The following is a 17,453-nucleotide window of genomic DNA, read 5'->3' on the forward strand; positions in this document are numbered from 1 at the left end:
TCCTTCAAGTAAAAGGCTCGTCCCTACAACGGTTAGACTCAGACAAGAGCTGCGCAATAGGGCCAAGTCCAGCACTCTGAGATTATTCAACCCTGTTCGCATGTGACGTGACACATTCACCTAATGGCTAACTCCCATCACTTAGAGTCCCACAAAGCACAAATCAAGCAGCATTCATACATAGGAGATTACTCAAGCAATTCTATCCTCATAATGGGAAGTTGTACTAGCATACAATGCTAAGCTCATGTTATCAGGCATAACCCAAACAGGCTATCCTACTGCTGTCTACTCAATCCTAGCATGCAATTTTCATATACCGAAGCACATAAAGCAGGCACATAAGGCATCACTCCTAGATCCTTAGTCCTATTCTAGCATGTTGTTCTACTGAAACTGATAAACATACATAAACGTGTATGGGTGCATTGGGGAATACTTACTTGAGCTTGGCCGGTCGCGCACATCACACTTTGTTCCTTCTTAAAACTCTTTACTTAATCTTTGAGAAAACATTTTTCTTTTTCAAAATCTTTTAATCCCTTGATTTTGAGTTCAGACACCCTTGAAGGTGTGTCCGAATCCTTCAAACCAGAGCTCTGATACCAACTTGTAACATCCCAAAAATTATGGACCAAAAATTTCATTTTTAATTAAGTGATTTGCAAAACGTTTGTAACAAAATATCATTCGACCATATCATTTAATAAAACATGTTTCGCGTTTGTAAACCAGAACGTAAATCATAATAATATCAGAGTACAAATCCCAGAATGTCTCATAGTGTGGAAAAACAAGAGCGTGTGTGTGATATGTCGCTACCGCGCCAACTCCTTCCCCTTGGCTGAAGAGGTACCTGAAACAACAATTAAAAACTGTAAGCACGAAGCTTAGTGAGTTCCCCCATTGTACCGCATACCAAAATAACCACATAACATACAAATGTTGTCAGACATATATGGGTGCCCGACCTACCCCTTCGGTCCTCTCGACTGGATAACGACTAGCAAATCTGGGTGCTGGTCTCCGCTTCGGCCCTTTCGACCGGATACTGACTAGCATATCTGGGTGCTGGTCTCCCCTTCGGTCCTTTCGACCGGATACTGACTAGCATATCTGGGTGCTGGTCTCCCCTTCGGTCCTTTCGACCAGATACTGGGGACTATTTCACCCCATACTACTACCACATAACACGTATCACGTAATCTATTTAGCATGGCTGGGCATGACTGCCCCTTCGGCCCTATCGACCGGTAACCTGGGGATTATCTCCCCTACAATCGCTAGCACATAGCATCGTATCGTACGAACACATAAACATAACACAGGTAATGACAACGCTAGATGAATATCACAGAGACAATCATCTAATCATGCAATTCCTACTAGTGGGCCAGCTTTGTGGCCTTAGACCCACCGCTACTGGAAGGTAACTCACCTCGAAGTAGCTGCTGAAAGTCTGCTTGCTGAGCGCCTGACTGCTGAACCGGAACTCCCCGACTACAATTTCCATAAACACTAAGTCAGATACCGATAACTAATCTTAGGGTAAAATGACTATTTTACCCTCGGTCAAAGTTAACATCCTGGCCAAAGTCAACTTCCTGGTTGACCGGACTCGCTACCAACTCGCCGAGTCCCTTTCATTTGATCTAGTTCTACACCCGATCCTACTCGTCGAGCTTAGCGAAGACTCGACGTGTTCTTCCTCGATGCATACATACTAAGTCCAAGTTCATCTGACTCGCCGAGTTGAAGAACAACTCGTCGAGTCTAAGACAATCTCCATCGGACTCGCCGAGTCCATGGCTATCTTCATAGGAATCGCCGAGTCCATCATTCTACTCGCCGAGTACATCCAGACCTTTTTCCATACAGACCTAATTTGAGCCATGCAGCGGCTCCAAACCACAGATCCAAGCTTCTAGGGCATGCTTATCACGTAAAGTTGCAAACTTTACATGTATGCATAGCTTTAGAGGCTTCAAATGCCCAAACTAAGCTCTTAATGGGTTCTAAGCTCAAAAGGGACCTTAATCACCATTATGACCGAAACTTAACACTTCAAGAAGGTAATGAGAGTCCAGATCTGAAGTATAACCCAACCATAAGGTTTCTCTTCAAGGATTTGGGGTTTAGGGCTTAAAAGCAACAATTTAGGGACAAACAAGATCTAATAGATAAATAACCAAGATGAAAACTTTATTACCAGAATGGGTGACCACAAATGAATGTGTTCTGGATCTAAGTCCCCTTCCTTGACCTCTTCAACCTCTCCCTTCTTCCACTTGCTCCAAAGTGCCCCAAAAGTCCCTTCACAAGGCAACAATCACTCAAACTTACCAATGGAGGCTAGGGTTTCGATAAGGAATGCTCTGAGGGTGATGGAGGCTGAGATGGGGCTATAAGGACGTTTAAATAGGGTGCAAACCCTAAGGATTAGGGTCTCCTCCTGATTGGCCTACTCGCCGAGTCCAGGCGTGGACTCGCCGAGTAGATCACTTAAAGCCCGCATCCATCTCGACACCTACTCGGCGAGTTAGGGCTACAACTCGCCGAGTAGCTCTTCCAAAAAGAACATTTAATCAAAAAAATTACGTACCAGGAACGGGGCGTTACATCTTGCTGAAAAATGTCATATGGTTTCAAGTTGTCATGTTCCTTTGCTGCATTCATAGGAAACTGATTTTCAACAAATCGTACATCCCTAGAGACTATGATCCTTTTGCTTTCCAGATCAAAAATATTATACCCCTTTGTACCCCTCGGATAGCCAACAAAGATCCCTGGCCTTCCACGTGGTTCAAACTTATCTCCCCCTGTCTCAGTACTGCGATGGTAGGTTAGGCAGCCAAAAACTCGCAGGTGTTCATCGGAAGGCTTTCTTCCAAAAAGAACTTCATACGATGAAGCTCCTTGTAACACCTTCGAGGGCATTCGATTTATGACATATGTCGCAGTCAACACGCATTCTCCCCAAAAGGTTTTAGGAAGATTAGCTTGGAAGCGAAGAGCCCTAGTTGTTTCTAGTAAATGTCGGTGTTTGCGCTCAACCACCCCGTTTTGTTGTGGGGTATATGGACAGGAAGTTTCTAAAAGAATGCCTTTCTTTGCATAAAAATCATGCATGACATTGGACACAAATTCACCTCCATTGTCACATCGTATCCGTTTTATGTGTTTTCCAAATTGGGGTTTGATCATTTTGTAAAATTCTATAAGACATGTGCTTACTTCACTTTTGTGTTTTAGCAAGAAAGTCCAAACTGCTCTACTAAAATCGTCTACGACAGTCAAAAAATAAAAGGACTTATTCGTTGAAGGAGTTCTATATCTCCCCCATACGTCACAATGCACTAAGTCAAAACAAGCATTCGTTTTAATTTCACTAATAGGCAACGGTAGTCTAGTGTGTTTAGCCTTAAAACAAGCATCACAATTTAAATCATTCTTACAAGATGGAATAAAATCTAAGCGTGAAACTTTCTTCGGTGAAGGGTGCCCGAGTCTTTTGTGCCATGTCTCGAAGGTGGTCAAGAGTGCTTTATTAGTCTTCACTACCCCCATGTGATACAATCCTTCTATGCGATTACCCCCTCCAATCAAGCGCTTCGTCCCCAATTCCTGCATGACAAAGAAACCCGGGAAGAAAGTTACAGCACAATTAAGTTCATCAGCTAGCTTCCCAACAGAAAGTAAATTACAATTAAAATTTGGCACAAATAAAACTCCTTTGATTTTGATTCCTCCTGGAAGTATATGGTCACCTTCACCCAAAACAGGAATTTTGTCTCCATTTGGAATGATAACAGGCGTTCCCTTTGGGCTTTGGGTTTTGTTATTAAGGAAATCACTCCTATGAGTCATGTGGTCGGTGGCCCCTGTGTCCACTACCCAACCATCATACGTATCAATCCTACCTGCCATGTTAGCTCTTGGTTGAGATTCGGTTTTAGTTATGCTTCTGCTTTCCTTGAAGTGCTTGACAAAGAGTTGATATTGTTCATTTGTCAACCCCAGAATTGGGCTAGGTATTGCTTCAACGCAGGCGGCTTTTGGCACTCCTTTGTCTCGATTACCACGCCACCACTCAGGGTATCCTATTAGCTTGAAACACCCTTCCTTCACATGACCTTCTCTTTGACAAAAACTGCATTTTTCTTTCTTTTCATTCTCGGTTTTTGTTGGTTTTGGAGCCGCCTTGTTGATTGCCTGTGTATTCTGTTTCCATTGTGATTGTCGCTGAACTTTTGTCTCACCATAGTTGGCCTGAAAAGTTGAAGCTTCTGACCCCGGTCTCTTTGTTCCACCTGTGATCGCTCTCTGTTGTTCATCTTCTGCCACTAAGTGGTAAGTGGCTGCAAGCGACGGTGTTGGTTTCATGGCTAAGACCTGAGTTCGAATGACAGAAAACTCGTCATCAAGTCCCATGAGGAATTCATAAGTCCTCTCTTTCTCCTTTACTTCATTCAATTGTTTCCTAATGGCACACTCGCACCCATCACATACACACTGTGGCAAGGGTAGGACAACTTGAATTTCATCCCAAAGAGACCTTAGCTTCGTATAGTAATTGGAAACTGACATACCTCCCTGTCGTGTTGCGTTGAGTAATTGTTTTAACTCATAAGCCCTCGGTGCTCCTTCCTTTTCAAATCGCTCCCCTAGGTCCTTCCAGATTTCAGAAGAGGTATTGGCATATCTTACGCTGGTGCGAATCTCCTTTTCCATTGCAATCGTTAGCCAACCCTTGACCATGGCATCGGCTCGAACCCAAGCCGTATGTGTTGGCGATTCCTTCTCTGGTTTCTTGATGGTGCCGTCGATTAGTCCAATCTTGTTTTTTGCAAGGAGAAAGTTGGTCATCTCATGCTTCCACTCGTTGTAATTGTTATCATTCAGCATGTCATTCACTTGCATATGCTTTGGATAATCAGATGGGTGAATGTAGAGTGGCGAATTGGCATCAATGGTCTCCCCTTCTGGTGTCTTGCTTGCATCGCCTTTTTCTCATGTCATGGCTGCTGAGCGATTTTGCTATCCGGTGTGGATAACCCGCTTTGATACCATAAGGAAACTGATGAAAGCCAACTCTGTATTTTCTTATTATGATCGCAGGTTTACAATGCGTTTATTAAATAGAAGAAAACTAACAAACTAGCTAAACAAAAGGATAAACCAGATAGTTTATCTGATAGGATAAGAATCAAAATAAATAAATAAATCCTTTAATAATCATTTAGAAGTTAATGGATTATTTATGGAGATAAGGTTCTGCGTAAGCTAAGGGACAATGGCGTGGTATTAGATAATTACCATTGTCTTTACTGGTAGGTACTAGTGTGGCTTGCTCAAATATGTTGTTGGAATTAATGTGCAATGAATAAAGAAAAATAATGATATTGTTTGTATGTGAATCTAATAGACGCTTAAGAGCATAAATGAGATAAATAAATAATTTTTAGATTATAAATTTTTTTCTACTAATTTGAATAAATAAAAGTAAATATTATTTGTTATCTATTGATCATACTTAGTATTTAATTTATTAAAGCGTTATTAAGTAGGAATTGGTTAAAATAGGTTTGTCGGCTTTTATTAGTTTGGTAAGTAAGATTTTGAGAAAGCTTATCTATCAAGTAAAAAGAAAACATGAAAACTGAATAAAAAACCCTGATAGCCTCTCACACAATATGTATAGGTGCTTCTCTCTCTCTATCTTTCTCTCTCCAAGGATGAAGAAGCAAATTGGTGTGGATTCGTTGGAAGTCTAACAACTATTTGTTCATGTATTGTGTAGATCAAATCTAAGTTATATACTCCATATAACTAGTCTTCAGTCATTGAGGATAATATAAGAAATATGACATGGTTGTGAATTGTTGATCTAATTGTTTTATTTGGATCCATAGTAGTATAATAAATATGACCGGCTTACGTTTTGATTTTTGGATAGGTTGGAAGGAAGCATGTATGTGTGGACCGGGGTATCTCCTCTCGTGTTTTTAAGGGTTGAGGGTTTCATGACGAGACATACTGCTTTAAAAGCTGCTACTTTCAAGGTTAAAAAACATGAAAAATTGTGCATGAAAAATCAATACGTGTTCATACAATTTACATTAGATACGTTTGGTTTCCTCGCGCCGGATGCAGTGAAACTTCTTAATAGAGTATAACGAATTATACATAGTAATGTTATATCTCCTAGAGTTATGGATGTAGTGCTCAAAAGAATTGGTTTTACCATACAAAAATACTTAGCGACGCAGCTTGTTGTCTGTTTTCCTTCTCACTCGTTGTACGGTGATAACTAAGTTATTAATATATAAACATTGAGAAATCGTAATATGTAAAATACCGATTGTTTTTTGTATTGCTTATTTTGATCTATAAATTATTTATTCATCAATTCCAACATTTATATGTGTGAATTCTGCTAGTCTCAATAAGAACCAAAGATTATGGGTGAACGAAAAACCAAACTATAAATCGAGTTGAAAATAATAATTATTTTCATTATTCAATCTCATATTTATTATTTATTGAATTTGGATATTTTGTGTCAATGGTACAATACCTTCATTCTTTCATAAATGAAATAAAATTGGAAAAAAAAGGTTATTTCTGGTTGGTTTGGATTTGGAATGTTGTGGACTGCGGAGCTCTATTTGAAACTTCAGGTATAACACGCAAATCTGATCCATGGATAATAACCAAGACCTAGTTCATATCCATGACCCGGGGTATAAATTAAAAGAAGGAGTTGGTTTCGTAATTAGTGCATATATTTTCCCAACTTTTAGTTCTCCCTCTCTCGTTCACACCAACAAAAGTTAGGGTTTCACAGTTTTAGTTCTTTGTACGTTTTATCAGTTTGTTTTTCATTCTTAAAGTAGATTAGGATGAGTGATTCATTCATAGAGTAGATTAAGGTTTTGTAGTGAGATTTGAGTTGTAAGTAACTTGAAAACATTTGGTTTCTTAATCCTCAATTGATATAAGAAATGTTAATGTTGGAAAATTTAGGTTTATTTGTTTTTAACAAAATCGAAAAATAAAACCGAAGGTTTGGTTTCTATTTTTTTTTTCAAAAACCGTAAGTTTCAGCATTTGGAATGGAAAAAATTGAAAAAAACAAAACCAAATCAATTTATATAAAGTGTTATAAAATATATTTTATGTATATCTTATATAAAAAATTTATGCATAATTTTGTATGAAGTAACATGTTGACCAAGTGGTTAAGGTGTTGGACATTTGAACCTTATGGTATAAGGTGGGAATCTTGTATTTGACATATATTTTGTATTTTGCTAGAGTCAATGCATCCCACGACTATGCCTATATGAAACCTCAACCAATTTCATCTTCTATATAAAGTAACTCATTTGTTTTTAACTTTTAACTTTGAGGAGTCACAGATCAACTGTTATAAGAAATATTGTACTTTCTCATTCTCTATATAATAATACTTTTTTTTTAAAAAAAAATTGAAAATATACAAACCGATCGGTTTAGGTTTAAGTTTGATTTAATTTGTACATTTGAAAACCGCTGTTATTTTGTTTGGGGTTACCCGACTCATATTCACTCATGCCAAAGATTATGTTTTGATGTAGTAGTATTCTCCTCAATTTGAGTTATAGATATTCAAAAGTTAAGAACTTAAAAACCAATAAAATGGAACATTATCTACAAAATTGATTTTTTTTTCAATAGCTCATAAGTTGCATAAGTTAAAAACTATCTAAATTGGTTGGTTACAAAACCTATTTTCGTTGCATAAATTAAAAACTATTTAAGTTGGTTGCAATACCTAATCATAGGTCTTTCTTCATTATAAATTAGAGTAAATTACACGAATGGTCCCTATGGTTTGGGGTAATTTGCGCGCTTGGTCCCTAACTTATTTTTTTAACTCGGAAGGTCCCTACTGTTTCATTTTGTTATGTGTTTGGTCCCTGTCTTACCTAAAAAGACTATTTTTCCCTTGATTTTTTAATATTTTTTAAATAAACACACCCCCAACTCCACCCCTCAGCTTACCTTACCTATCCCTCCATTTTTCTCTATTTAAATAATAATCTTTTTAGGTAAGACAGGGACCAAACGTGTAATAAAAACAAACAGTAGGGACCAAGTGCGTAATAAAAAGAAACAATAGGGACCTTCCGAGTTAAAAAAATAAATTAGGGACCAAACGCGCAAATTACCTCAAACCATAGGGACCATTCGTGTAATTTACTCTATAAATTACTTTTTATCTAGTATATTGCTAGTTTAATAAGAAAATATACATATAATCATAAGCTTATTTATTCTATAAAGTTATATAAACAATGCCCATTATTAACCCAAATTAATCATCAAAATTTTAAATCACGATAACCTCAAACATGTCGAAACACTCCTAAATCAAAATTATTATTATTATTGGAAAAAGAAATATTATGTTAGTTTTTGTTTTTGTTTTTTTTTTCTTTTTCTTAATAGAATTATGGTAATTTACTGATGTAAAACAGGTCCACCTGGCGTAGAAATGGAGCGGTATTGCTGATGCGAGTAATATTATACGTAATAATTCAACAGAGCCAACTAGTCGTTGAATTTATCATCTTCTACAGCACACATAAAAGCAAAGATTCATCATTCACACAAACATATGTTCGAAGACAACCATAGAGAGAGAGAGAGAGAAACAGATTCAGCAAATTTTGGTCTCAAGTCACAATCACCACCGATTAACATCACCTCCAGATCCAAAGTTTGGTCTTAACAAACCAACTTTCAAGTTTCAGAAGAGTATTTCCACGATTGAGCTCAGATTGCTTCATCTACATGGTAGATATTGACTAACTTATTGTTATTAATGATTCCAGGTAAACATTCTTCAAGTATGGAACAAAATTCATCTACTTTATCTCTTATGTTATCGATTGTCTTTGGTTTTTAACTTTTTACGATTTGTTCGACTTGATTTATACCGAATTAGGTTTTTGGTTGTTCGGTAGTGGTTTAACTTTGATATAGTTCCTAATTTGGTAGTTCGATTCGTGCTTCTTCCTTAGTTCTAGCTATGAATCAAATGTAAAGCTTAGTATGTGATAATTAAGAAAGTTTGGGAGCGTAGATTCAAGATTATACGATTTCAAACTGAATTTCGCTTCAATTCCAAGCTGTTCGACTTGGGTTCCCAAATTTAAGATTAGGGTTTTTACTTTGTCAAGATTCCACCTTTTGAATCATAGTTTTTCTCTACAATCTATTACCAAAAGAGGGAAAAAAAAACCAAATCTTTCCTTGATCTTACAACAATCCATCATCCCAAACAAGAAAAATCTTGTGTTAGGTTGCGTTTTCTTAACTGAAGCATTATTTTGAAGGTTAAATGGAGAACAAAATGAGGATGAGGAACAAATACAGGAAACCAACCACTTTACATTGCTATGCAGGAAGCAGATACAGCAAATTATCAATCGTGGTATGCAGCCTCATAGGATGCCTAATTATGTTCCACTTCTACTTCTTGAATCAAAGTCAACAAAGTCAAACTGGAGTTCCACAAATGCAATCAAATTATCATCCATTATATCGTGAACTCATAGAAGTTGAAGATGACACCATTAAAATCCCACCACCAAGGAAAAGATCACCACGTGCTATAAAACGAAAACCTAAAAGGCCAACCACTTTGATTGAGGAGTTTCTTGATGAATCTTCTCAACTTAGATACTTATTCTTTCCTGGTGTAAAAACAGCCATTGATCCGATGAAAGATGGTGGAAATGAGAGTTTTTATTATCATCCTGGAAGGATTTGGTTGGATACTGATGGGAATCCTATTCAAGCTCATGGAGGTGGGATTCTATATGATGATAGATCATCAATGTACTATTGGTATGGTGAATATAAAGATGGGCCCACTTATCATGCTCACAAAAAGGCTGCAGCCCGGGTTAGTATTGTAAAATTTGTCGATTTTTTTTATCTATTTGTCTTTTTGAGGTGAGATTAAAGATTTAGAGAGATTTACACAAGCTGAAATGTTATCTATGTGTAAGGGTAAAATTGTCATTTAGGTGCTGGTTGTTTTTTCTAAAAAACCACTTATTGTTGCGCGGCACAGCACACACGCAGCACTTGGCCCTTCGCAGTTGGTTATTTTTCAGAAAACTTTTGACTTAAAAACTGATGCGTGTGTGCTACGTGGCACAGCAGTAGACCAACTGCTTCAGACATCTTCACACCTTACTTTAACTTACTGCAGCAGTCTGCAGATGTTAAAAAAACAAACAGACTTTTTATTAAATGTTGCAGCTGTTTGGTCCACCTCTTCTGCTACAGAGGGTTGCAGAGGTGGTTCGCAGACTTCAGACATTTTCGCTTCGAAAAAACAAACAACACCTTAGTCTCGTTCAGACGGTTTATTTTTATGCATAAGGGGTTAAGCCGGAAAACCTAGCTTAATGTATTAAGACTCTACCCCTTTACCTATTTGCCTTTCGCCTTTTTCCTCTCAATTTCTGTAATGTTAAAATTGATAAATATTGTTGAAATTGACGAATATTAAGAAATTTGTTTGCGTAAAATTGTCGTTTGGTCTCATGGTCTCATTTAGACGGTTTCTTCCGTTTAGAAAAGAAACAAACCTTATGCAAACATGACCTACTTTGATGTTGTAGTTCATAGTTCCATTCCCATCAATTTGATTCCAAGTTTTCGTTTATGAGCATATCAATCTATTATTATCTAATAATTACTTAAGTTATAAATATACTAATATTCTAACAACTCAAGTTCAATTTTGATTGTAGGTTGACATCATAGGAGTAGGTTGCTATTCTTCGAAAGATCTCTGGAAATGGAAAAACGAGGGAATCGTTTTACCCGCAGAACAAACCGACGAAACTCACGATCTCCACATTTCCAATGTTTTAGAACGCCCAAAAGTAATCTACAACCAAAACACAAACAAATACATAATGTGGATGCACATCGACGACACCAACTACACCAAAGCCGCAGTCGGAATCGCCGTTTCCGATTCCCCCACCGGCCCCTTCACCTACATCAAATCCACCCGACCGCACGATTCCGATTCCCGCGACATGACAATCTTCAAAGACGATGATAACACCGCGTATTTAATATATTCTTCTGACGACAACTCCGAGCTGCACATCGGGCCCCTCACACAGGACTACCTCGATGTGACACCCGTTGTCAGACGGGTGCTGGTGGGCCAGCACCGCGAAGCGCCAGCCCTTTTCAAACACGAAGGTACCTATTACATGGTCACTTCGGGTTGTACGGGCTGGGCTCCAAATGAGGCGCTGGCCCACGCTGCTGAGAATATTATGGGGCCGTGGGAGACTATGGGGAACCCGTGTGTCGGGGGTAATAAGGTCTTTCGACTTACGACTTTTTTTGCGCAAAGTACGTTTGTGTTTCCGTTACCCGGGTTTCCGGGTGTTTTTGTGTTTATGGCGGATAGATGGAATCCGGCGGATTTGAGGGATTCAAGATACGTGTGGCTGCCTTTGTTGGTTGGTGGACCCGTTGACAGACCGCTTGATTATTCGTTTGGGTTCCCGTTGTGGCCACGGGTTTCCATTTATTGGCATAAGAGATGGAGACTTCCGTATAAATTGAGTGCGAAGAAATGATTTTTTATTTTTTTTTATTTTTTTTTACGGGTATACGGAGTGTTTGTACATTATATATATACTGGTGGTAGTATGTATTGTTGTGTATGAGCGTGTGTAATTAGAGAAATAATGTTGAGCATGTTAGATTATGGGAACAAGGTATTTGTTAGTGAGTCTAGTTTAACAGAAGCAATTTATATGACAAAGCCACAAAATCATATGAACATGATAGATGACACGTAAGGTATGTTATGTGTGAATATATGCATCGCACATATAAACATATATGTTATTTTGACCCAAAACGTTATAAAAGAGGATAACCAAAGTCCGAGGTTAACAATCATAACTAAATCAACATATCCATTTTACCATTTATCACGATATAATTTGGACTTTTGATCTTTTAACTTCGTTACAAATAAGATAATTTTTTTTTAAAACATGATCTTTTATGTAATGTTATGTTACAGTTCATTCTATAAAAAAAACTATCATATATTAAATTAAAAAGTTTATGAATGTAAGTAACTTGTTTATTGGTAAATAAGACACCTACCATAGAACAATAATATTACATTAGCAAGATGGTTGTTAGTTACTCAATAACAAACCAACCACACACATACTACATGACAACATTTTTTTTATTGTTTTAGTATATTTGCAAGCTCATAAATATAAATTTGTGGGGTTGTTAGTTATTTCTTAAAGTTCAAAGAATTATAATTGTGTAGCAATATAAAATCTCTTAGTATATTATTTTAGCCGATAACTCATTATTAAATTAAATATAAGGTAAAACTGACAGTTAAGTCTACGGTTGCCAAAAATACATTTAACCACTAATTATCCTTTTTAATTTCATTCCGAGTCCGACCCAAACCCGATTTCCGGAATGCACTCTTTAACCCATTCATTACACGCTTCCCGAAACGCCTGGGACTCCCTTGATCACTCGAATGATCCGACCCATTTTCCATATCCATGGCCCGAAAACTACCCGAAGAAACCGACCCTCTTTGCCCTCTCTCTACCCTCCTCTCAGTCTCGGAGCTAAACCGGAAACTCTCGGATTTAACCCGATCCGTAATTTGACCCGTATCCGATTTGTTCAGGATCTTCCTCATCCCATTAAGCTCTTCTTCCAAGCTTTGAATACGGGTGCTCGTGTAGTCCATGGTGGCTTTCAGGTGCGCAACTTGGCGTCGCGCGGCGTCGCGTTGGAGTATGGCGCCGAGTGTGACGGTGGTGGCGCCGGCGGCCGGTTGCTTTATAGGGTGGTTTTGGTTTTTGAGAGTTTTGGCGGCGGAGAAAACGGAACGACGAGTGTTTAGTTGCTCGATAAACATAGCTTGAACCACGAATCTTAATGGCATTCTAGGGTTTTGAACTGCGTGCATCAGGATTTGAGAAGATAGATTTGAACAGTCGATGTAATTACAGATCTTGCTTCCTTCTTCCTCCGTCATCTTCCCGCCTTCTTCCTGAATTCAAAATTGTTACAGAGATCGAAAGATGAAATCTATTTGACTATGTCCATTGATAGATAATATCACCTTGAAATAGAAGTCGATGATTCTATAAAGAAGATCATGACTACCGGCGACCTTCTGGTGCAAAGCCCCGACGACTAACCGGAACTCTTCCCCGGACAACTCCTGAACGCCATCAAACCAATTAAAAACATCACCGTCGCCGACTTCTCGATTTATCCTCAAAGCCTCTATACACTTGCTTAAAAGCCCTGTTCTCGTCTCTACCTCCGGCAAAAGTTCAATGCATGACTTTAACACCACCGTCGCGTAATCACGATCACCGGCCACTGTCCGGTGAAAGTACGCCTCCGTCTTCCGCCGGAGATTCTCAACGTTGTCTGCACCATCAGTCATTTCGAGCAAATCGGAGGCGAGTAAAAGAGAAGCGAGGTTGAACGGCGTAAGGAAGAGGTTGCCACCGTAGCAGTAGTCGACGACGAGAGTAAATGTGTGAGGCGTTATCTTTAACGCCGGCGAAAGAGACACTTCTGAGGACTCCGTTAATTGCCGTTTCAGATATCTACTGCATTGCGTCAGAGGATCCTATGTGTAACATAAAAATTACAAATAATTATTCATAAATGAGATCATTATTGCATTAAATGTTAATGTTACAAAATTTATTACATTCTTATACTTCAAAACATGTCATGAAAAATAATTAAATATCAAATATATTATTAGCATCAAAGCATAAATAATTATTTTATGAATTTAGTCTGGTATATATAAATGAGTATTGATATTTTATATCAACTTTTTGTGCAGGCTAATAAATGTAAAAGAATGTATTAGTTGTTTATTAATTAAAGGTATTAAATACCTTATATAAGAATGGCAAAAAGAGTGTGATCTCAATGTGTAATCCATACGTTATCTTTTCAGTGTAAGTTTATTGGTTCTTTTTCATACTAACATAATTGAAATTTTGAAATAAAAAATTGATATGAGTACATATAGTATTTATTTAGGCCAAGATTTGTACATAATATTTCTAATCATACATAACAATTGTTATGTTTTATATAGTTATAGAGTGAAATCCTTTAAAACATAAGTTGTATAAGGCAACTATTTAGAACATAAATAAAATATATCACTAAAATATTGTTGCATATAAAATTATAAATCACTCCCTATTTATTTACCTTGTGTAAGTGAAAAGTTGACCCTTGAACATGTACAATCACATTGGGTTCAACTCCATTATTGAAGGACCTAAAGCATAAGAATAAATAACAATGAAAAGAAAAACATTAATTAATGATATTGAATTATGAAGTAAAAGAGAAAAAGTATAAGATGGAGGATGACTTACCAAAGTTTAACTCGGGAGCGGAGAGAGGTGGTGGAAGGGGAGGAGGTAGGTGGAGGAGAGGAGGGAGAAGGGGTGGTGGTGGAGGAGGAGGAGGAGGAGTCGCCGGAATCTTCCTCGTAGATGGTTTCCACCACCTTGAGATTTGGCCAGCCCTCCAAATCAGCCACCGTGGATTCCATCGTTGTAAATCCTCCGTACGTGTTTGTAGAGAGAATATATAGACAGTTACAAAAAATAAAAATAAAAAAGGTTTTAATTGGTTTTGATTGTTGGGGTGTTTTGGGGGGAATTGATAAGCCATATACTGCTGCTTAGGCGCATTCATGACGTTGCATGTGATGAGCCTTAAATGCTCCTTACACCTGCCTAAGGTACCATTTTGCCATTTTCTTAAGTTTTTATTTTTTGAATTTTGATTAGTAATTTGGGCGGTATATCATTTTATTTTTTTTTTCAATCGAGAATAACGACACATAAAGGTGTGCATAACTACATATAACTTTTGTGTGGCACTTTTTTTTTTTAATTACAAACAAGAATAACGACTCATAAAGGTGAATAGTTGTTTCTTGTATATATAGGCGTTGTGTGTAAGATAAAATCATAAAGCTAAAATACCGGTGAGTAAAAGCTCGAATAGGTTTGAATTAATGTTTATACATATAAGAAATATATAAATTATTTATGATATATTTTCATAAATGCTTCATGTCGTATGTTAGAATATTAACTTTAGTATCTAATTTTTTTTCTTGGTCCCATAGAAGTCTTTATTACTTCAATTTTTATCGTGGTTTATCTTTCACTATACAAAAAAACTTTAATACCTTTTTTAATTTTTCTTTTATATTATCTTAAACTAACTTTAATTTATAAAAAAAAAAAAAAAAGAAAAAAAAAACATTATTTCAACCCCATCCTAAATCCCACAAATCGTTATAATTCTCACTCTCATCTCTTTTATGAAGTTGTAATCCATGCCTTAATTTCATTTCTCTGTCTCTTCATCATTGTCTTCCTGGGCCTTCATGAAGTTATAATCCATGCACCTAAGATGGAAGCCGAGGATGATATGCTAGTATGTTAAATCAATGGTGACAATCTCACGTTTTTGGGAATCCGACATTAATGGTGGAATCCTACTACCTCACGACTCCAAGGCAAAGACAACAACAATGGTGATGTTTCTTTGTCCTTCATCTCCAACTCTGTCGTTGTTTTCCCTTCTTCCCTTCAAGCAATGGTTAGTTCATACATGACTCTCCTATTACTATCGTACGACGCCACCTCCAAAATTTGATGAAGGGTGGATGTGATTGATGTTGGGATGTTGGTCAATCTCTTTTTTCTGATTTTCCTTGGCAGATGTAGTGTTAGTTGGTGGTTTGGTGGTGATTATGGTGGACGATGGTGTTTTAATGATGGTCATGATGATCTGATGGTAAGACGAGGGTAAATGATGTTGTAAAAGTGGTTTGTTTGTTATGATTGAAGGTTGTTGTGGTGGTGATTTTTGGTGTAGGATGAAGGTCTCGAAGGTGTTTTATGGTGGCTGAAATGGACGAACAAGGGTGGTTTGTGGTGGTAAAAAGCAACAAATTGATGGTAATGTTTGTTATGTGAACACAGAAGAAGGGGTTGTTTGCCGAGGTGGTGCAAGGGTGGTAGTATTAAGATGGAGAAGGATCCAATCCTAACTAGCCTAGATGGAGAAGAAGTTACCTACACACTTCGCTTTGACTTTCACACCTCCAACAACGAGGCTGAGTACGAAGTACTGCTAGTCGGCCTGCGGCTAGCAAGGAAAATGGGAATAGACAAAATAACAACCCTAATAGATTCAAGACTAGCAGCCAACCAAGTCAACGGAGCATTTAAAACAAGGGATAAATGAATGGAGAAATACTTGAGAATTGTCCAGAGGCTAGTAAAACCGTTAAAGAGCTTCACCATTAAGTAAATACAACAAAGTGAGAATAGAAGGGCGGACACCCTCAGCAAACTCACATCGATGTGCTTCAGCGACCTCTCCAAAGAGGTCCTGGTCGAAGTGCTCAAAGAAAGGAACATAAAGTAACATTATTCGCATACCCTATTGTTGCACAAAGCAACCGGATGACACCAATTGTCGATTACTTGCAACATGGCATACTGCCAAATAATCACGGAGAAGCCATGAAAATTAGGATAAAAGCACCACAATATACGATGGTCGGAGGAATGTAATATCGGAAGGGATTCATGATCCCATGACTAAGTTGTGTGGACGAGGCCAACGACAAAAAGACGCTTCAAGAAATGCACATCAGGCCAGCCGACACACACGAGGGAGCATGTCACAACTAGCCTTTTTAGCTAGGAAATTATGTCTTCATGTAAAGATCAACTCTTGTATAACTTGTAATCTAAGCTAATGTCAAGTACGATGCTCATTCAAAATCAACCATTTGAATCAAAACTCCTGAATGAAGTTCAAAACCTAATTCAACACATCTCATATACTCAATTTTGAGCTTGAAACCCTAATATCTTGATTCAAACCCAGGATGGACCAGGAGTCGTTTATTGGGCCTAATGGTCCAATAAACTCTCGATTTGAGTACTTTGGGTCAAGAATCCTTATATGGGCCCTAATTGGACCCACAATCATTAAATAGCATTTTAGGCTATAAGACTTCTCATGGGGCTTATTGGGCCTAAAATCTATCACTTAGTCATCATGGGCCTTAATGGGTTGTAAATGGTTTCATAAGCCCTTTTGGGTCGTAAACTATCTTCTTGGGCCTCATTGGGCCGTAAACCCTTTTTCCTTATCTCTATTGGGTCGTAAACCCTCATAAGGGCCCAATAGGCCGAAAATTCTCAACTTGGGCCTCATAATATCGAATATAAGTGTGACAACCCGAAACTTATCCCGTTTCCGTTACGCGATTCCGTTAATAAAAATTC

At 37.8% G+C, this 17,453-nt stretch overlaps 2 protein-coding genes across 3 annotated transcripts; one reads left to right on the top strand and one right to left on the bottom strand.

Annotated features, from left to right (window-relative positions):
- Positions 1-8,610: 8,610 nt before the first annotated feature.
- On the top strand, positions 8,611-11,854 carry LOC145097505 (uncharacterized). 2 transcript variants are annotated; one of them, XM_079035075.1, is made up of 3 exons: positions 8,611-8,879; positions 9,384-9,955; positions 10,815-11,854. In XM_079035075.1, exons 2-3 carry the CDS (start codon positions 9,389-9,391, stop codon positions 11,664-11,666), a joined length of 1,419 nt encoding a protein of 472 aa, XP_078891201.1. In that variant the 5' UTR covers positions 8,611-8,879; positions 9,384-9,388; the 3' UTR covers positions 11,667-11,854. The 2 variants fall into 2 exon arrangements, with proteins under 2 accessions (XP_078891201.1, XP_078891202.1); XM_079035076.1 differs by having other exon boundaries at positions 9,453-9,955.
- A 523-nt stretch (positions 11,855-12,377) lies between these two features.
- LOC145097507 (Phototropic-responsive NPH3 family protein) lies at positions 12,378-14,790 on the bottom strand. Its single transcript, XM_079035077.1, has 4 exons — positions 14,505-14,790; positions 14,335-14,404; positions 13,208-13,729; positions 12,378-13,135 (listed from the first exon to the last, which is right to left on the bottom strand). The coding sequence occupies exons 1-4, from the start codon at positions 14,681-14,683 to the stop codon at positions 12,494-12,496; spliced, it is 1,413 nt and encodes a 470-aa protein (XP_078891203.1). The 5' UTR covers positions 14,684-14,790; the 3' UTR covers positions 12,378-12,493.
- Between the last annotated feature and the right edge of the window lie 2,663 nt (positions 14,791-17,453).

Source organism: Lactuca serriola, chromosome 4 (genome assembly GCF_051521515.1).
Source record: "Lactuca serriola cultivar US96UC23 chromosome 4, Lser_US96UC23_V15, whole genome shotgun sequence".
Classification (NCBI taxonomy): domain Eukaryota; kingdom Viridiplantae; phylum Streptophyta; class Magnoliopsida; order Asterales; family Asteraceae; genus Lactuca; species Lactuca serriola.